Raw genomic sequence first — 21487 nt, 5'->3', positions numbered from 1 at the left:
AATGTCTAAAGGAAATACTTAGTCTCCATGAAATTGCAAGATGGTTTTATAACTGTTTTGCTCTTACAGTAATTGCAGAAACAGGCTTGTCTCATTTCTGTTTTTTGTAGGTGTTCATTACAGTCCTTTCCCCCAATAAAAACACGGTCTAGTTTTAAGTTTCCTGTTGTGGTTAACACATTCCACCCCTCCAAAGAGCCCAGCATGAATGATTGTAAATCTTATTTGTGTTATTGTATTTCTAGCAGAGTCAAAGAGGGGAAAAAAAGTCAGTTTTATTTAAGTCATAGTTTAAAGTGAGCCTTCAATTTGAACTTGGAACAGAAAAGCAATGCATTCTCCTGTCATAGCTGGTTTATTTTACTTTCTCCTAATTAAGGCTTGGAAGAGCTTAACTGTCCAGTGTGAAGGTATGGTCATAATATATTAGATATATTTCTTTAGCTACTAATACTGTTCTAATTTTGGAGGGGACGTTTAGTTTATTTCATCATCACTATGTTGGTCTTAAATAAGGCTGAAATCCTGGTCCCATTAAAGTCAATGGGCACGTCGGTGTGGATTTCAGTGAAGCCAGGATTTCATGTCAAGTGTTTTTCTCCTATAGAAATGTATAGTCATGAAACTAAAAGTATTTCATTAAAATCAAAAGGCAGATTTTCAGGATCCTTTGTGCTATAAAATGATAGACAGACAGACAGACAGACAGACAATCTCTTTTAAACTTAATTTTATAGTCACTTATATTAGGCATAAGTTCTTGGTTGTGGCCAAGTGGTAATATTACAGACTGGCTTGGATACATTTGCTGATGACAGACTTCACCTTTGTTTCAAAATAATGCCAAAACTCAATGACATTTCTAAAAAGGAGGCATAGTAATGTTCTGTTATTGTGAATTTTTTTTTAAAAAAAAAACAACTTTGTTGCAGTCACAATATTTGGCAAACATTAAATGGAGCAATCCTTTTATCGTTTTTTTACGGTGGGGAAAAATTAGCACAGAGGATGCGTGATTTGCCTCAGATCACACAGCAAGGCTCTGGCAGAACTAGAAATAAAGCCCCAAATCTCCTCATTCAGAGATGTATGTTTGGACTGCCCTTCTCTTTCACTAACACAGAAAAGGTGGTTTATTTTGGAATACTTTCTCCATAAAAGAGGATGTGATGAGAGCAACTGTATGTTTACAGTAGCATAGCAACGAAGAATCAGGGAGGTCTGTGGGTTTTGCCACTGAAATATCCATTTACATTCAATTAGCCGTTTTTAGGAGGGTGAGGAATGAAATGTTTGAGACCTCCTAGTCAGAACTTTATTTTGTATACATTGATTTAGAATGTTTCTCCTGTGCTTTGCTATGAAAAAAAAATTAAGTCCACAATAGCAAACAAGATTCAAACAAAGAAATGTAAATCTTTGCTTTGTAATCTCTTTATCATTGCAATATTTGAGTGTAAGAATTAACTAATTTTAGATTGCATTGTTCTATTCTGTACATAAACCCTGTTCTGTCCGTTAAGAATAACGCATGAATACAAGGTCTAGGAAGAATGGTTATTATGAACAGCACTGTATTGGTAACAGAAAGACAAGGTGGGTGAGGTAAGATCTTTTACTGAACCAACTTTTGTTGGTGACAGAGACAAGCTTTCAAGCTCCACAGAGCTCTTCTTTGGGTCTGGGAAAGGTACTCAGAGCATCACAGATAAATAAAAGGTGGAACAGAGCGTTTAGTGGAAGTAGTTGACACATACTCTAAGGGACCATTCACACCCCTGTAGTCATAGGACAAAAAAAGAAGGGTTGGTGGGTTACAATAAGCCATAAATCCAGTGTGTTTATGAAGACCATGATTTTTAGTGTCTAGCAAAGTTATGAATTTAAACTCCCAGGTTCATCTACTGAAGGCAGTATGCAGGTTTTCTTTGAGGATGGGGATTGAGAAGTCAGATATGGAGCGATTGTTTTGTGTAAAGCATCTGCATGCAGGCGACATGGTGTTTTCTTCTTCTATCACATTTCTGTGTGAAGTCATTCAAGAAACCAGACAATCACTATGTTCAATCATGGTTTTTACTGGGGCATTTAGAGTGCACTAGATGAGGTACATCACATGTTGTGATAGGCATGGCATGGATCTTGCAAGGTGTGTTGTGGGGGATATTGATCAGCATAGCAGGGGAGATACATCTGCAGATTTTGTATCAGTGGTTCTGGCAGGGTCTGGTGCTGCTTTGAGCTGGCTCCTGGTCTCTGGGGAGTGTGTTGCTGCTGCTGAGTTGGCAAGGTTGACGGTGTTCTGAGGCCAGAAGAGGGGGTTTAGGAAAGATTTCTTTCAGGATGTGGTCCCTATCGAGTATGGGTTGTAACTATTTGATGATACCCCGTATGGGTTCCAGTGTGGGGTGGCAGGTGACAACTAGGGGTGTTCAGTCAGAGTGTTTTTTTCCTGTATTGATACAGGTGTGCTGGGGGTATTTGGGTGTCCTGTTCCATGATGTGATCTACTTCTCGGGGGGGAACATCCTTGTTTGGTGAAGGTGATTTTAAGTGTTAAGAAATGGATCCCGGACTTTCTCCTTGTGTGGTATCTGAGGACCTGGCTGTAGATAACAGATTTCTTGGAGTGTTTGGGGAGGTTACTGGATCTGTGAAAGTAGGTGTGGTGATCTGTGGGTATCTCGTATATAGTTGTCTGAAGGGTTCTATTATTGAAGCTGATTCTGGTGTGGGAGTATACTAGAGAGAGTTTGATGGATGGATACTGATGGTTGAAGATGTGGTGGAAATCTATGTGGGAGTTTAGGTGGTCCGTTCCAAGGATGAAAATATCCATGTATATCATTGGTTTTGTGGTGCATTGGTCCAGAAATTCTTCCTCAAGATGGCCCTTGAAGAGGTTGGCATATTAGATAGCCATCCATTACCCATAGCTGTTACCAGTACTTCAGTGTCAACCATGGGAACTGGCATGGATAAACCCAATATATAAACATATGAAGTTTCTAAATCAGAAAGCAAGAATGAATAACCAATCTTCCAATTATTATTTTGTAGAGCCAAAATGTTTAGTTCGTGGCTACTCACCTTAGGCTAATTCCTGAGCACCTGGCCCTTATCCTGCAAAGCATTTAAGCACATTCTTAACTTTAAGCATATAAGTAGCCTTTTCAGCTCAGTGGCACTGAATGTGTGTTTAATTTTAAACATGTACTTAAGTGCTTCGTGGGGTCGGGCTGGTGTGCTCAGCACCTTGCAGAATTAAATCTTGTGTGTTAATTCATACAAAGTCTGATTCTACAGACCTTCCACTGAAGTTTATGGTAATTTTAAGTATCTAGGGACACTAGAGGCCAAGCCTTTGAAGTATAAACGTTTTTCTATGGAAATTGCATCAACAAGTTAAAAATGATACATTCTAAGAGAAGCTGTTTAAAATTCTAGGAGGTACATTTAAAAAACCACTCTAAAATTTAAAGAAAGGATTCCAGCCAAAAAAATAGTTTTGACCAGTAGCTAAAGTTGTCCTTTTCACTTGATTTTCTACTGTATTTTTTGCTGATCTTTGGAGAGCCAACATAACCAGATATCTTCCTGTACTGGACAGATTAGACAACCAATAGCAGTCTTTGGGAAGAGCGCCCATCTGGAAGCTTACAGCTGTGACAGACTGTCAGGGTTCCTTCCCCACTCTGAACTCTAGGGTACAGATGTGCGGACCCGCATGAAAGACCCCCAAGCTTATTTCTATGAGCTTAGGTTAAAACTTCCCCAAGGCACAAATACTTTGCCCTTGGAGGGTACGCTGCCACCGCCAAGTGATTTAACAAAGAATCAGGGAAAGGACCATTTGGATTCCTATTCCCCCAAAATATCCCCCCCAAGTCCTTATACCCCCTTTCCTGGGGAGGCTTGAGAATAATATCCTAACCAATTGGTTACAAAGTGATCACAGACCCAAACCCTTGGTCTTAGGACAATAGAAAAATCAGTCAGGTTCTTAAAAGAAGGATTTTATTTAAAAAAAAAGGTAAAAATCACCTCTGTAAAATCAGGATGGAAAATAACTTTACAGGGTAACAAAAGATTCAAAAACAGAGCAGAACTTCCTCTAGGCTTAGTTTCAAAGTTACAAAAAACAATAATAAAGCTCCCTCCAGCAAAGGAAAAATTCACAAGCAAAACAAAAGATAACATAACATGTCTTGCCTGGCTTTTACTTACAATGTTTGTAATATGAGAGACTTTTAGGATGGTTTATAGGAGAAGGAGTTTTCAGACCTGATGCGTCCCAAGAGAACACGCACAACAAAGCCTTCCCCCCACCCAAGATTTGAAAGTATCTTCTTCCCCCATTGGTTCTTTTGGTCAGGTGCCAACCAGGTTATTTGAGCTTCTTAACCCCTTACAGGTAAGGAGGAATTCTAGGCTACCCTTAGGTGTATGGTTATGACACAGACTTATAAAGGCACCATCACTGTGATAGCTGGGTGCAACTGACGTAGCTGAAACTGGGTCATTGTGAATCCAGAAAGAAATACACCATCCTTCCCAGCAGCTTTAAAAACAAAGGAGATGAACCTGGCCAGTCAGCTACTGTCCATCCTTCTTAGGGCTAGTTAAGATTATTGCTTTGATAGTTAAGTGCCACTAAGACCCTAGGACTTCAGAGTTCGGTCAGTTGAAAAAGCCTGGGCCACAAGATGGACCTTGACACTATAGAGGTGGCCAAGCTTGTGCTTCAGAGTATTTTCACTAGGCACATGGCCCCACTACAAAGAATACCCTGCCTGGAGCTCCACCTAGGCTGGGTCTTCCAAGGCTGCGGTCTAGGGTGCTAGGAGATGAAGACACTGTCTTGAAGGCCCTTCTGAGTTTTCAGACATGCAGAAGGGCATAATTACCTGCCTCACATGTGTGCTGAAAAGAGCAAAGAAAAATAATTGACAGATTCCATCCCAACCTCAATGGCTCATCTATTACACTGCAGGGGAAAAATCCTGGTGTTGGACAAGCTAATCCAACAAGTCTTTCCCCTATCTGCTGCTTTTGTGACTTAGTGCTGTAGCTTCTCTCCAACAATGACAATGCTTGATATAATTCATAGGTTGGTGTGAAACCCCACAACGAACCTGGTTTTGATTTCACAATTTACTTCAGTGGAGTGCTATTTATTGCATTTATTGCACTGGAGTTACTCCCATTTAAACTAGTGTTACTGGAAGTTGAATTGGGCCCAGTGCATCTAATCATGAGGTTCTTACAGTCCTTGTTCACTCAGCCTTATCCAGCAGCAACTTACACCTCACATGAGTCAGAGACTCCACGGCCAGAAGGGAACATTCGGATCCTCTAGTCTGACCTTCCATACAACACAGGCCAGAGAATTTCCCCAAAATAATCGCTAGATTTTATATAAAGAAATCCAAACTTGATTAAAAAATTGTCTGTGATGAAGCATCCACCATGACCCTTGATAAATTGTGCCAATGGTTAATTACTTGCACCATTAAGAATTTACACCTTATTTCAAGTCAGAATTTGTCTAGCTTCAACTTCCAGCCATTGGATGTTACACCTTTCTCTGCTAGACTGAAAAATCCATTTAGTAAATATTTGTTCCCCACTTAGGTATTTATAGACTGTAATCAAGTTACCGCTTAACCTCGGTCTTTGTTAAGATAAATAGATAAAGCTCCTTGACTATCACTGTAAGGGCAGTTATCAAATCCTTTAATTATTCTAGTGGCTCTTCTCTGAACCCTCTGCCATATATCATCATCACACTGTGTAACAACGTGCTGGATTAGGACCATTGCAAACTCTCTGGGGCAGGGACTGTACCTTTTAGGTTTGGACAGGAAATAGCATATTGTGGGTGCTATAATAAGCAGTACCTAGTGAGGAACTCTGCAGTCTGACACAGTAATGGCCATTACTGCAATACCAGCTGCCCAGGAGTTTGAACCCAGTGATTTTCTGGTTACCCCAGGAACAGTCTTTGGTAGATGTTACTTTGGCCTGGATTATCCTGCCAAATTCCACGTGTCGATGTCTCCCCTAGCACAATCCTCCCTGCTTCTCTAAACCTCACAGGGACTTCTCCATGGGAAGTGGGTGGGAGACTGGACAGATTGGGCACAAGAGTGAGTGAGTGTGTGTGTGTGTGTGTGTGTACCTGGGGGAATGCACATCAATTCCCCAACTTCCACCACAAACAACATCCCTAATGTGAAAGCTGGATCATTAGCCGGTGATGCCTAAGGAAATAAAAAATAATGAACAGGCTCAAGATTACAAGGCCCTGCCAAATTAGACACTACCCAAAACATAACAGATTGAGCACTAGGCTAGAGCCACTAAGGCCCAGATCCTGAAAGATATTCAGGTACCTAACTCATGTGGATTTCAATAGGAATTAAGCACCTAAACACCTTTGAGGATCTGGGCTAACTGACTAGCATTGCCAAAAAATTAAAATCTTTTATTCTTCGATGGCAAGCAGAGAACCTGTTTTAATTCCAGTGAAAGATCAGGCCTAGTTTTCTGGCTACGCTACATATTCCCTCAGGTTCAGTTACAAGTGGAAATCAACCTAAAAATAATGAAATTAAGAGATGACAGGAGTTTTCCATGGAAAGGGTTAATCTGTCCTTTTACCCACCATCCTTACAGAGGATCCGCTTTACACAGTATGCGGGATGATCCTTCGAATCCATGCCATTTTGCTCAACTGACAACAAATGGCTGTATTCTCTGAGGGAGAGCTTTGACCTTAAAATACACAGGCATGGCCTTGTTCACCAGCAGGCTACATGCCAACCGGAGATACAGGCTAGGGTTTTCAGAAGTGCCCAGCATTGGCTCAACTGCTTTTCCATTGAAATGAATGGGAGGATTTAGGGGTTGAAGCATGGTACTTGACTCAGGAGTCCTTCCCCAGCTCTGCCATTGGCTTACTGGACAGATTGGGCTCAAGAGGAGGGGTGGAGCTGGGCGAATGCACATCAGTTCCCTCACCACCCCTGCAGAGATTAGCCCAGGTTATGTATTTTCCCCAGAATCTCTTTTCTGTGTATGTTCTATCCCCTATCCCCACCCCCGGGTAGCTGTGGCCAGCATTAACCTCCCTGAACTGCACTGTTAGTGAGCCAGAGGGGACCCCATTGGGGAAGGGGGGCACAGTTGATGCAGAGGCACAGTCTCTCTGTGCTAATGGCCCTGGCCTTCCAGGGAACCCAGGGGATATATTGGGTTTGGGGCAAATTTCTCCTCTCAACAAAACAATGTGGGCAGGGCAATTTCTGCAAGGTGGAACTTCACCTGAGTTTCTTCTCCTTGAGCCTCTGCTTATTGATTTTCCACACAAGGAGCTGATCTGAGCTTATAGCAAGAATTTTCCTTGAGAACAAGGAACTCATATACATAACGAACTTAACTTAACATGGGAACGATCACACCCCTCCTTTGATCATTTGCAATGGAGTTTCAACTAAACCCTTTTCTTGCTTTAACTATTCCAAAGACTGTGTCAATATTTCAAACCAAACCTTGCTACGGTTGAGCTGCAGAGTTGGTCTGCATACATCTGGTGAATTTCCCAACCCCACGAGTGTAACAACATGCTCAGACTGATACTGCTCTAAGTATGGTTGGCCTTTCACTTCAGCTTTAATTTTTTTTTGTTATATTTCCAGACATTCAAAAGGTGAGAACTAGAAAAAAAACCCCACATGGTGAACCAGCTGAAGACCTTTGGGGGTGGGGTGGAGTGGGGTGGGAAGAGGAGAAAAACCACGTTCAGTATGCCACAACAGGTTGTGCATATCTTGGCTCTAAGTGGTTTTTTCATCCACCTCAAAAGTGCCCCGAGAACTAAATAATGCAGACAGTGTGTTTTAAAAAAGGTGACAGTTTGGAGCATCCATTATAATTAGTTATGACAACTAGAGCAGTTTTCTGGTCTAAAACACAGCTTGAGACTTAACAGTTCACCTGTTAATTTCCAATTTGTATGGTGCAAGACAACCCTCAACACACTCACCTGGCATACCGTGTTCAGTTCTGGTCACTCAATTTGAAGATTTTACAGAAGCAAAACCGAGTCTATAGACAGACAAGCTAGAGGTGCGGAAAGACTTCTAGGAGAAGAAAGGAATGAGATTGTGATTATTTAATTTTAGAGAGAAGATTAATATTAAGCAATATTATTAAAAGGCAACAAGTTTAAAATGTATAGAAATAAACTGTACACAGTGCCAAATTTAACTGTACAAGTCACTAACGAAGGCACTTATCAAAGCAATCCAAGTAACCATGCAGATTTTAGAGCACTCAGAACAACAGAGATTTGAACAGACAGCTAGACTAAACCTTAACTATAGTAGAGCTGGCAATCCGTTGTATTATGACCTCCATCACCATAGTATCTATGCACCTCACCATCTTTAACATACTTAGGCCACGTCTACACTAGTGAGCTTGCAGCAGCACAGCTGTACCGATGCAGCTACACCACTGTAAGATCTCTCGTGTAGCTGCTCTATGCCGGCAGGAGAGAGCTCTCCCATCAACATAATAAAACCACCTCAACAAGCAGAGGCAGAGGGAGAAATGATCCCACCGGCATAGTACTGTGCACATTACCACTTATGCCAGTGAAACTTATGTCGCTCAGGGGTTTGTTTTTTTCACATCCCTGAGCGACATACATTTTGCCGGCATAAGTGAGAGTGTAGACATGGCCTTAATCTCATAACACCTGTGAGGTTGGGAAGTGCTATTATCCCCTTTTTAGAGAGGGGGAGCTGAAGCACAGAGAGGCTAAGGGACTTACCCACAGTCACATAGGGAATTTGGTGTAGAGCAGGGATTTGAACTCATGTCTCTCAAGGCCTAGGGTAGTACCCTAACCCCTGGCTCATCCTCTTCCACTGGACCACCCAGCAGGGTTATAGAGACCAAACATTACCAAGTATGAAGAATATAAACCTTCATGCTTCATCCATAAGGCAACCCCCAAGTGCTGGAGTTAGGAAGAAACTTACCCAATGGTAGTCAGCAACATAGTGTCCTTACCAAGGTTTCCTAAACCTTTTTCTGTAGCATATGGTACTGACCACTGTTAGAGACAGAATATTGGCCTAAATAAATCACTGGCATATTAGGAGATCTTGCAGATTTTGTTCCTTGCCTGAGTTTATATGATAAATTATTCACAATAAATTATGACCACATTCTGAAAATTGATCCCTCTTCCTCAAGAAACCATTGCCAAAGTGGATATACTTTATCACCAGGATGAATGTGCATGATGATGGGTGGACATTTACAAAAAAGTCTTGCTCGTGAAAATTAAAGCCTCATAAAAGTTAAGCATGAACACCTGAGCTAAAAAGTAGGCAGTACTGTAAAGCTAAGCAAGTGACCTTGACCTGTAATGAAATAGGAGTTCGCTGAGTAGGTGTTTGAGACAGGTATTTTTAATCTGAACAGGCTTCTGTTTTCCTTGAGTAGGCATAGCAAAGAACAAATGGACACGAAGACCAGGTCTACAGTCAAAAGTGACATGAACCCACGTACCTCGCTCAGGGGTGTAGATTGTTCACTTCCCTGAGCGACATATTAAAGCCAACCTGACCCCCACTGTAGACAGCATTAGGTTGATGGAAGAATTTTCATCAGTCTAAACTAACTACGCCAACAGGAGGAGACACCCTTCCACCACTGCAGTGAGTGGCTACCCCTCAGACACTACAGCAGCACAGCTGCGCCATGCCACCGTAGCTCCAAAACGTAGACTAGCCCTAAGTGTTTATTGTTACTCTAAAACCACATCATCAGTTTACCACATTACTTGTTATTGGTGTCTATTGCTCTTAAACATAGAAGATGAAAAGATCAGATGCAAGCTTGAACATATTCAGCAATGCGTTATACAACGTAATCCTCGATAAGCCATGCGTTACACAGCTTCCACTATTGACCCAATGTCTTGGTGTTATGGTGGGGCTGGAGGTCTGTACTATGCCCTCAGCAGGATTTAGACACCAGGGCCAACATTTTACAGCTTTGCTGCCAATAGGAAACTAAGCCCATTCTTGGGCATCTATATAATAGCAGCTTGATTTCTAGAAGAGCTGAGTATCTGCAACTCCCACTGAAGTCAATGGGGGAACTAAGCAAATAATGGGGTTGGCAGGTGGTTGGGAGACCTTGCTGGAAAATTATGGCCATCTAAAACAGAGAACCAATGACATAACCAATGGAAACTTCAGTGTTTCATTTAAGATGGCAGTGGTGAGTTCTTTACACCTGCTCTGGCCCCTTCACACTGGGTGAAAGGGTCACAGCAGCATAAAGAAGCCCTGAAAGCCCTGGTTCTGGGCAGAATAGGATTCCCTTGGTTCAGGCACTGTGGCAGATGGCAGTAAGTCTGCCTCCCAAAAACTATTCCTCCCATTGCAAGCCCTGGTGTAGAGGCCATGCTGGGAGTAGGGCCACAAAACACAGTGCTGAAGCCCCAGGAGGCTGCCCCAACTTGGAGGGGCCCCACACAGGACTGTCACATTATGCCTCAGGCCTCTCCAGTCATCCAGAATCATGAGGGTACAAAGATAGCTTCAAGGTACCTTGGCCCCCCCTCCCCCTGAGCTGCAAGTTCTATGCTGTGACTTTTAGAACTGCAACACGTAATCTGGATGCAAACTTGTGAAGAAAAACTGTCTGCAGATTTAGATTCTGTTGCTATCTGCAAGCTGGCTGGCTGGCTAAAAATAATCTGATCTATATTTTCTATTCATACATACATCCATCTATGTCTAGCACTACTGAGATTATTTGTCAACATGTACAAATTTATTGACCATTCATTTGTGCTTTATTCTAACATCAGGCAGACAATTTATCTTAGGCTCTGTCAATTTAATTGATTGTGGCTTGATCTTACACCACCACAGGAAACAAAAAAGCAAAAACTCCCCAGCACCCACCTCTTGCCCTCCCCCCCCCCCCAAGCACCTTGTTCAAGAGTCCCATTCTACCAGATTAAGACCTGCAGCAGCCAATTCCCACTGCATTTTACTGAGCAATTCTGTAATACCAGGAACCAGAGAGCGTAGCCAAGTCCTGCTCTGACCACTAGCTACCAAGTTCCTATAGTACTGTACAGCGAAATCTGGAATGCTAGCTGAACCTCAAAGCATGAGTGGAGCTACCTATCCAGACCTAATGGTTTTGGACTTTTGTAGTAGCTGACACTACAGTCAACAACTCTCTGTATTTGCAAAAAGAAAAGAAGTACTTGTGGCACCTTAGAGACTAACCAATTTATCTGAGCATAAGCTTTCGTGAGCTACAGCCCACTTCATCGGATGCATGCAGTGGAAAATACAGTGGGGAGATTTATATACACAGAGAACATGAAACAATGGGTGTTACCATACACACTGTAACAAGAGCGATCACTTAAGGTGAGCTGTTACCAGCAGGAGAGCGGTTGGGGGGGGGGGGGGCGGATTTAGAACCTTTTGAAGTGATAATCAAGGTGGGCCATTTCCAGCAGTTGACAAGAACGTCTGAGGAACAGTTGGCGGGGGGGAAAAGGGGGTGAAATAAACATGGGAAAATAATTTTTCTTTGTGTAATGACCCATCCACTCCCAGTCTTTAGTCAAGCCTAAATTAATTGTATCCAGTTTGCAAATTAATTTCAATTTAGCAGTCTCTCGTTGAAGTCTGTTTTTGAAGTTTTTTTGTTGAAGAATTGCAACTTTTAGGTCTGTAAGCAAGTGACCAGAGAGATTGAAGTGTTCTCCAACTGGTTTTTGAATGTTATAAGTCTTGACATCTGATTTGTGTCCATTTATTTTTTTACATAGAGACTGTCCAGTTTGGCCAATGTACATGGCAGAGGGGCATTGCTGGCACATGATGGCATATATCACATTGGTAGATGCGCAGGTGAACGAGCCTCTGATAGTGTGGCTGATGTGATTAGGCCCTATGATGGTGTCCTCTGAATAGATATGTGGACACAGTTGGCAACGGGCTTTGTTGCAAGGATAGATTCCTGGGTTAGTGGTTCTGTTGTGTGGTTGCTGGTGAGTATTTGCTTCAGGTTGGGGGGCTGTCTGTAAGCAAGGACTGGCCTGTCTCCCAAGATCTGTGAGAGTGATGGGTCATCCTTCAGGATAGGTTGTAGATCCTTGATGATGCGCTGGAGAGGTTTAGGTGATGGCTAGTGGCATTCTGTTATTTTCTTTGTTGGGCCTGTCCTGTAGTAGGTGACTTCTGGGTACTCTTCTGGCTCTGTCAATCTGGTAATAGCTCACCTTAAGTGATCACTCTTGTTACAGTGTGTATAGTAACACCCATTGTTTCATGTTCTCTACGTATATAAATCTTCCCACTGTATTTTCCACTGCATGCATCCGATGAAGTGAGCTGTAGCTCACGAAAGCTTATGCTCAAATAAATTTGTTAGTCTCTAAGGTGCCACAAGTACTCCTTTTCCTTTTGCAAATACAGACTAACACGGCTGCTACTCTGAAAACTCTCTGTATTGTAGACTGTGGAACACCTGTCTCTTCTTCCAAGAAGTTCTCCGTCATGCTGCAGGCATCAGCCAGAAGGGGATGCTCCCAATTCAGAGCAGCCTGTATCCTTTAGCTGGGAAGAGGAATGATGTGGAATGTATTAGGCTGGAATCAAACATGTTTAATTTGTTCCCACCCTTTGTTGTGGTCTTTCTAACTAATGGACTAATAATATGGCAAGGAAATCTTATTCGGTTTGTGCAATGTATTTCTGCTTTATCTGCACTTCATAACCAACAATATTAAAGGATAGCCCTAGGAACTATAACAGCCTCTATATGTAGTATAAAACTTGGCAGCTTTTGTTCAAGGGGTTTGTGCAAAGCTTCTCTTGCTTTTTTGCTCGGAGTTTGTACCTTCCTGAGTTTCAGTTTTGAATGAACTCAAAATCTCAAAGAAATTCAGCTAGTACTGCTAGGTTTCACCCAGTCTTGTGTCAAAATAATGCAAAACCCACCAAATTTCACATTGGTACCAAGCCATGTAGCCCTGTTTGGCACCTAAAATATGACCCAGTTTTACTGAAAATGTTTGTGAACTTGACCAAAGGTTCAAGTTTGCAATAAAATCTGAGACCAGATAACTCTTGCCTAGCTTACAGTATCATGACAAGAGAATTGCACAGCTTTAGTGTCACCAAACTATTGCCTAGGGTCAGGATGAACTGACTGTCCCAGTTTCAGGGTCACTGCACCTATATCTCCGCTTCATGGTCCACTCCAGGAGTGCCCAGTCAGGTCTCAGGCTCCAGCTATCGTCTCTGGGCAGGGACCAGTGTCCCACTCCCTTTTGAGTGGGGATGTCAAGGCTACATGGCTTCCTCACTGTGATGTCCTTAGCAAGCCATCTGCCTAACAGCCACTGCCTGAGCATTCCTTTCTCTCTCAGGGCTATGAACAGTTGCAAGTTACCACACAGCTTTCTTGGCAGAAAACATTTATCCTTCGGGTAAAAGCCTCACAGATCTGGTCACGCAGACAGAAATCAGAAGACCAGAAGTCTGAAGTGCAGGCAATGCAATGTTTATTAGGGTTAGTTCCAAGCAAACATAACCATAGCTCTACATGCCGGCAGAGTCTGTTTCCCAGTGTCCCCGTTCCCAGCTCTGATGCTGCAGAGCCTTGCCTGTGACCCCATTCCCCATCCCCACCCACTCCTCCGCAGGCACTGCAGGTATATTTGGGCATGTTCCTAGTCACACCCCTTACGACTTATGGTCATGTTCTGTTTTGGAGGGTTGTAAGTCTGAGGTCTTTGTCCCACCTCTTTTGTATCCTATGGGAGGGGTAAGGAGTGAGGTTGTATTCTGGCCAAGGCCAGGCCTCTCTTTGGCTTTTAGTGTCTTATACCGCCCTCCCTCTGTGCCCCGCCAGCAAGCCCCTTGACCTTCCTAACCGGCAGCCTACCAGTGTATGCTTATCTATTACACTCCCACCATACCCTTTAACACTTAACTGTTCTTATCTGTTCCCATTATACTAACAAACATCTGTCCAGGCAGAAGCAACACACACAGTATCTTTGTCCCTTGTTTACACATATTAGCATCAGATATAAAAGTATCAAAAAGTCAAACCCAAAATTCTATCCCAGGCTAACACACAGGCCTATATACTAACATCTGAGCCTGTGTAAACTCAGCCTCTTATATCAAAAGCCTTTCTTTGTCTCTTGATTTCTGAAAAACTCAGTTTGACTAGCATATGCAAGCCACCACAAGAGGTGGTACCTCTCAGGAGTTGTTTATAATCTGAGCAACTCACCTAAAATCACCCCCCACCACCCCCGCACGCACACACACTATTTTGAGCTCCTGTAGGAGTTGTGGTTACCTGCCCCCATGGAGTAGAACACAAACATACCAAAATCGTTCACAGATTTAATACAGCAATCACCTAAGATATTGTATGAGATTGCAATTATCGGTCACAACAAACAACCACAGAAAAGGGAGTGGTGGACAGGAAGCCAGGGAGAATGTAGCAGTATTTATAAAGGGGAGCATCATCAATATTTGGTTTGTCATTATCTACTCATAAAAAGTCTTTAGTCCCATTTCCCCATAAACTCTCCTACCTCTCACACAAGTCCAGAGCTTCCTAAAGAGGCAGGCAGAGCTCTGTTGATGCCCAACTCTCTCAACTCTGAGTACTCTTCTCCCCAAGATGATTCTCCTGCTTCTCCTTTCAAGAGCTGTTTCCCCTCCCCCACATTCCTTCCACCTCCCAAGACTTTTTGAGTAGTGTCTTTTCCCTCTAGAAAGAGTTGGGTCTGGGTTACATAGGCCCCAGGCCCTGCCCACCAGCCTCTGGGAGGATTGGATAATTGGAGCCAGTTGCAGGGGGATTTTTAATCCTCCCGCACGTGACAGTTTGCTCTGGAAATTTGTACCTCTTGCATTTCTGTTGTGAATTAACCCAAAAATTGCAAAGAAATTCAACTGATATGGCTAGGTTTTATCCCATTTTGGGTCACAACAATGCAAAATCAACAGAATTCCACACTGGTACCACCTAGCCACATAGCCACATAGCCACCTAGCCACATAGCCTTAATTTATCCTCCTTAGCATATCTGACAATGGTTTTGTCTACTGTAATGCCAGACAGGGCTATCTGGCACCACAGGCAAAGCCCACATGGGTCCCCCCATGTCTTGACCCCCCCACACTATGGCCCCATCCTTCCTAGTGTGGCAGCTATTTCAGAGATAGGACAAATGGGGCAGTTATTGTTTCAGGCCACACGCAGACTCAGACAACTGTCAGTTCACTCCATTCACATTTTCAGTTCACATTTTCCAAGCTTCTCTTTGCATCCATGTGGGCCAGAAACTTCTTAAAATGAAAGCCAATATCCTGATCTTGTTATGCAACTCCAGGAGATAGGCACTGAGAGCCAGTGCCTAGGACCCCATGCCTTGATACAGCCCTGGCACCCAGGCAATTTCTATTTACCACAAACAGCCCAAATAAAATCTTCATTTCTGAGCCACTAATTCAATTCCATTAGCGCAGCTAGGCAAGAGTCACAGACTTTAATCCAGATTTCATGCAGTTCTTGAGCTTTTAATTCATGCCTGAAAGTTGATTCTGAAAAACAAGCCAATGTAACATAAAGGAAATAGGAATTAGAACCTTCTGCAGCACTTTGCTCTAGTCATCCATTATGAAGTAATTAACAGACATTCTACAATAAGGAGAGCACCAACCAGCAACAATTGACAGATAAATCACAGGCCATTAAAGTGCTCTTCAAAACTTTATAAATAAGTGAGAGGAAGTGAGAAGTGAATTATGAGATTTGTAATTAAATATTGTAAAATAAACTCATTTATGACTCACTAAAGCTTCCATCTTAAACATCAGTGGTTATAGAATCATAGAAATGTAGGGCTGGAAGGCCATCAAGGCTAACCCCCTGCACTGAGGCAGGAACAAGTAAACCTAGACCATCCCTGACAGGTGTTTGTCTAACCCATTGCTAAAAATCTCCAGTGATGGGGATTCCATAACCTCCTTTGGAAGCCTATTCCAATGCCTAACTATCCTTGTAGTTAGAAAGCTTTTCTTAATATCTAACCTAATAAACCTCTGCTGAAAATTAAACCAGTTACTTCTCATCCTATCATCAGTGGACATGAAGAAAAAATCATCACTGTCCTCTTTCCCCTTAACATATCAAGTCCCACCTTCGGTCTTCTTTTCCTCAAGCCTAAACATGCCCAGCTTGTTTAACCTTTCCTCATAGGTCAGTGTGACAGAGTGCACCTATTGAATTCTGGGAGGTGAGCCTGCACTGTGATCATTCAGATGTTAATTAGTTCTCCTTGAGAAAGCTGATGTGGGTAATTAGACAATTAGGCTGGCCAGCTGGATGGAATAAGGAGCAGTTTCTGGGGGAAGAAGGCTGGAGTGGAGCCATGTCGCATGCCAGTCAGGTTTTCTAAACCATTTATCATATTTGTTACTCTCCTCTGGACTTTCTCCAATTTGCCTACATATATGATCCCAGTGTATATACAATCCTGGGGTAAATGAACTAGCCCAATAATATTGGCAACATCAAGAAAGGAGTGAGAAAGGAGACCTTATTTTTCCTTTAGAAGATATATCCCCCTGGTCTTGATTTGAGAGTTTCCTTTTAAACCTTAAGGTAGGTCTGCACAGCAGCTGGGAGGTGTAATTCCCAGCTCAGGTAGACATACATGAGCTAGCTCTGCTTGAGCTAGCACCTAAAAATAACAGTGTGGCCAGAATGGCATGAACAGTGGCTTGGGCTAGCTGCCTGAGTATGTACTCAGGGGCCAGGTGGGATTGTACTCAGACAGGTAACCTGAGCCACTGCCTATGTTGCCAAGGCTCAGGCGAAAACTAGCGTACTTACATCTACCCAAGCTGGGAATGGCACCTCCCAGCTGCTATGTTGCTGCTCCCTTAGTCAACATGCTTGGATGCTACATTTCATAAATTAGCTGAAATGTGCCTCCTACACTCTCTCTCTCTTTCCCCATTAACATTATTGGGGTCTGAGTCTTTTCCTGCATGAAAGGAATAACTGATATTGTAGGTTAGTTTACACTTGTAAGCAAAGGGAGTTACACCTATTATGCAGGAGGACAATCGAGCCCTTGGATTTCACATTCTCTTAGCTGCTTTCTGTAAGTACAGGAAATGGAGGTTATGATACCTGCTCCTTGTTAATGACAGCCACAGTTAAATCCAGTTTTTATCCACGGTAGTGGATACTTCGCTAAGGTTGCAAACAGTTTCTATTCCAAATCCAGTCACCACTCCATTTGCATGTACACCTAAGTCTGCAGCAACATTCATGTTTTGGGGGCTGCATGCTTGATCTCTGCCTTAAGGTTTGTTCAATTTTTTCCCAAACACTTCCAGAGTCCTTTCAGCTGTTTTTCACTAAAAGTGGGCAAGGGCAAAATTTTCCCTATTATACATATAAATAAATGCATGCACACACTGGAGACCAGCAGGGGGCCAGAATAACACAGTTGCCTAAAGCCTGAGTGGATAACAGAACAATCTGCTTCCATTGACCCCCAAGCCCACTAACCTCCCTCCCCCTATCCACCCACACACCCCCAAAACAAAACCAGAACACAGTTGCAGAGAATGGATTCTCCAAGAAAATCTGAAAATTTCAAGCTACCTCACTAAGAAGAATGCTTCTGGCTCACAGTGTGAAGAAACCACTCAGACTCCAAGTGAACACATTTCTGCCTCGTTTGGCTGCTATGCCAGAGTTGAAGAAAATCAGAATGACCTCTTTGCTGGCCATTTGGGGGGGTGGGAGGGGGAATCTCTGAGTCCAACGCTATGAGAGATGATCGGACGACCAAGCTTTTCACAGTAAAGGAAGTAGCTGATTTGAGAGAGTCACAGTGCTAGAGGCTGGTCCAAGAGAAATAAGTGAGGGAACCAGAGCTGCACGACACTGATAGAGCAAAGAGAGAGAGATGCAATTTAAATGGAATGATATAGAAAAACAGATCAAGATGGAACATCATCAGAATTAAGGGACTGACAACACACTGAGGGAGGTAACCCGATCTGGCATGTAAAAACTTTAATTGTGGGGTTGTTACATCTGACCTCTCTGGAAGAGGAAAAGTGGAGAGAGCAAACACAGTGCTGCTCCAACGACCTGGGCCTCATAATAAATCCAGAGACCTAACTGAAATTTCATGATTATCAACAGAAAAAAAAATTATGAAGAAAAGCCAGAGTGCATTCAGTACTCATACTCAAAAGACAACAAGCTGCAAATTTTTCATGACCTCTTTTGCCCTAACTTTTAAAAAGAGGAGAAGAGCTGGGGGGAATTACAACAGCACTCAGGAGGGCAGATTTCCACTGCAGATGGGGATTCCCATTTGAACCCTCATTCAGCTTCCAAAATCATATTATACAATAAGAAACTAAACAGGGAAAAACACACTCCAGTCACTTGGGATCTCAGACGTACAAGACAACTCTCCAGAGGTAGTAACTACAGATAAACTGCTGAAAAACTCCTGGCAAATGGTTAAAAACCAGGAAAAAGACTACAAAAGACTCTAGAGACCATACTGGCATTGGCAGACGTTCAGACACCTGAATAGTAATCCAAAGACTAATCAGAAAGGACTTCTTGGGAGTCACCAGAAACAAACAGCTGAACAGTAACTATGTTAATGTTATAAAGATAATAATATGATGTTCACTTTAATTGGGGGTGAAGAGTAATAGGTGTGTTCTGTATTTTAAATATAGAGTAAATTAAGGACAAGAGCAAAGTGGGGTGGGATTTCAAAGTTGGAGGAGATTGGAGAAAATAGAGAGGGGGACGGAAGGAACCTTTAGAGGGTCTGTGTAAACCTGTCCCATAACTCAAATGATCAGATGGTAATCTATCCCTAAAGCTGAGGATCAAGGTGGAGTAGGTACCTCCTTTGGATTGCAAGAGAAGTAGTCCAAGTGCTTTCGGGGAAATTACAGGGGTTCAGGGGTCAGCAAATCAGTCATTTGGAGACTGTTTTACATGTTATGTTGGTATTTCATTTGCGGTTTTAGAGTAAAGGGAACGGAGTAGAGGGAAGGTAACTAGGGAGGCAGGGAGGAATTAATACAAGAAATAGACATGGAAGCTCACAAACATAAACCACGCCATATTCCAGCACACAGTAGTAAATGCAGCATAATTAGAATCAAGAAACATTGGCAACACAAGTGTTCATGTAATCAAACAGCTAAATAATTGTAATAATTTAAGGTTTAAGCTAAACTAGTTACTGTCAATGTCTCTTCCTTTTAAAGTAACATCTTTGAAAGTCTAAGAGCTAAATAATGTAATTAAAAAGGAACAAAAACCCCGGTGGAACTTAAAAACCCACTCTCAAATTATTCTACTTCAAGAAATTCATTTTCAGGAGGCAAAAATAATAGGCATGAAAGGCAGCTGATTTCAACAGACATATTTTACTTTTGCAAATATTATGCCCAATCCTCTTTCCTTCAGCTGAACATGTACCTTTTCAGATTAAACATCAATTTGTGGATAAAAAGGGACTATTTATATTGCTGGGTTATTAACAACAGTGGGATCAGTTTAAAACCCGATAAAACTTTGGGAAAGGGGAAATTATACTTGCAGGAGACTTCAGATGCATCCTAAAATGATGGTGATGGTGGTGGTGGAGGTGGCGGGGGGGGAGGGGAGAGACCACACCCCATGTTGGATAGGGAAACAGGTACAGTACTGACTTCCTGGTGCCAACTATTCACTCTTTCAGATTGCTGGTGAGAATTATGCCAAGGGGAAAGAGATTACTCATGTTATTTACACCCTTCCAATCTCTAAATCCTTAATGAATCTGACAAGATCTGCAGAAACTGGCAACATTACAAGATCATGCACCAGTGGAAGTAATATTTGATAGCTGGGTTGGGCCCCAAAGATCACTATACTGGAAAATGAACTGCTTGCTTCTCCAAGGAAAGATCAGGTTGCAGCAATGAAAGACATTGTTCAATACTTCAAATTAAACAATATGGACAATATAAAAACATGCCTTCTCTGGGAGTCAGGAAAAGCTGTATTTAGGGGTTAGCTGATAAGCAGAGCCTCTCAATTGAAAAAAGAGCTCTAGAAAAAAATAGAAGTTAGAACAGGAGATAAAAAGGTTACAAGACATTCACAAAGCACAAGTGCAGAAAAACAAACAATTAACTAATATTAGGGGGAAGTTGAATATGTTGATGCCAGAGAAAAAGCCCTTGGAGATACAAAACAGATGTTTTATGAAAAAAGGAAATAAAAATGATAGGTTATTGGCTTCAAGAACAACATATATTATTCCCCCCAATTAAAAGCAATCGGCAAAAGATTGTTACAGCCTAAATGAAATATGTGCTACTTTTTCTGTTTAATAATAAACTCTCTATACCACAGATACTCCAAGCTCTGAAGTTATTAAAAATATCTGGAAGTTGCAGGCTCTCCAAAGAAAAGCCAAATTGATAAAGAAACTTTATCTAAAGAAATAACAGAAGAAATCCTAGAGGTAGTAGCAAGTATGAAAAGTGGTAAACTCCAGTATCTGATGGCTTTCAAGCTGAACTTTATAAGCTATGTAGGGAGGTGTTGGTGGGTGCTTTGAGAGGTATCTTCAATGCAATTCTGTTAGGGGAGGAACTTCTACAACTTGTGAAAGAAAGTTATCGTGGTTGTTCTCTCTAAAGATGAAAAAGACCTTACCTTATGCAGTTCCTATATGCCCATCTCTCTGTTGAATTGTGACAAAGACTTTAGCAAAAATACTAGCCAGCCAACTGCAGTGTATGCTCTCAGTTTGTATAAATCCGGATCTAACTGGATTCATTAAGGATAGACAAACATTGGACAATATCTGGGGAGTGCTTGGAATCATCCATAATGCCAGAGAAAGTCTTTGATAGAGTAGAGTGGAACTTTCCGTTTCAAGTCCTGTCCCATATGGACTTCTGCCCCAATTTCCTTTAATGGATAACTGCTCTTTACACCAGCCCAAAAACAGCTATGCAAGTTAATGAGGTTAAATCTCCTCTGTTTGAATTACACAGAGGGACTAAGCAGGGGTGTCCACTCTCTCCTTTACTTTTTTGTACTGGCCATGGAGTCTTTTGCACAGAGGACAAGGAACAATGGATCCATCACAGGAATAAAACTTGCAGGAACACATCAGAAAATAGCATTATATGCAGATGTAATATTTTTATCTAAACCAAATATTTCCCTAAAATTAGTGTCTAATGAAATCTAAGATTTTAGTAAAGCATCCAGATTTAAAGTAAATTATACCAAATCTGAAATGCTAGCTATAAGTTTGCCAGACTCTCTTAAGAGTCAATCT

At 42.1% G+C, this 21487-nt stretch overlaps 1 protein-coding gene across 1 annotated transcript in view; it reads left to right on the top strand.

The window, feature by feature from the left end:
* The first annotated feature begins 268 nt into the window (after positions 1–268).
* LOC125630159 (uncharacterized) overlaps positions 269–21487 on the top strand; it is a 39361-nt gene continuing 18142 nt past the window's right edge. The window contains exon 1 of the mRNA XM_048835726.2: positions 269–410. Within this exon, the coding sequence (XP_048691683.1) occupies positions 332–410 (79 nt within the window). The 5' untranslated portion in view covers positions 269–331. The remainder of the gene's footprint in view (positions 411–21487) is intronic.

The sequence above is a fragment of the Caretta caretta genome, chromosome 1 (genome assembly GCF_965140235.1).
Source record: "Caretta caretta isolate rCarCar2 chromosome 1, rCarCar1.hap1, whole genome shotgun sequence".
Classification (NCBI taxonomy): Eukaryota; Metazoa; Chordata; order Testudines; family Cheloniidae; genus Caretta; species Caretta caretta.
This window is presented reverse-complemented; position numbering and strand designations above follow the sequence as displayed.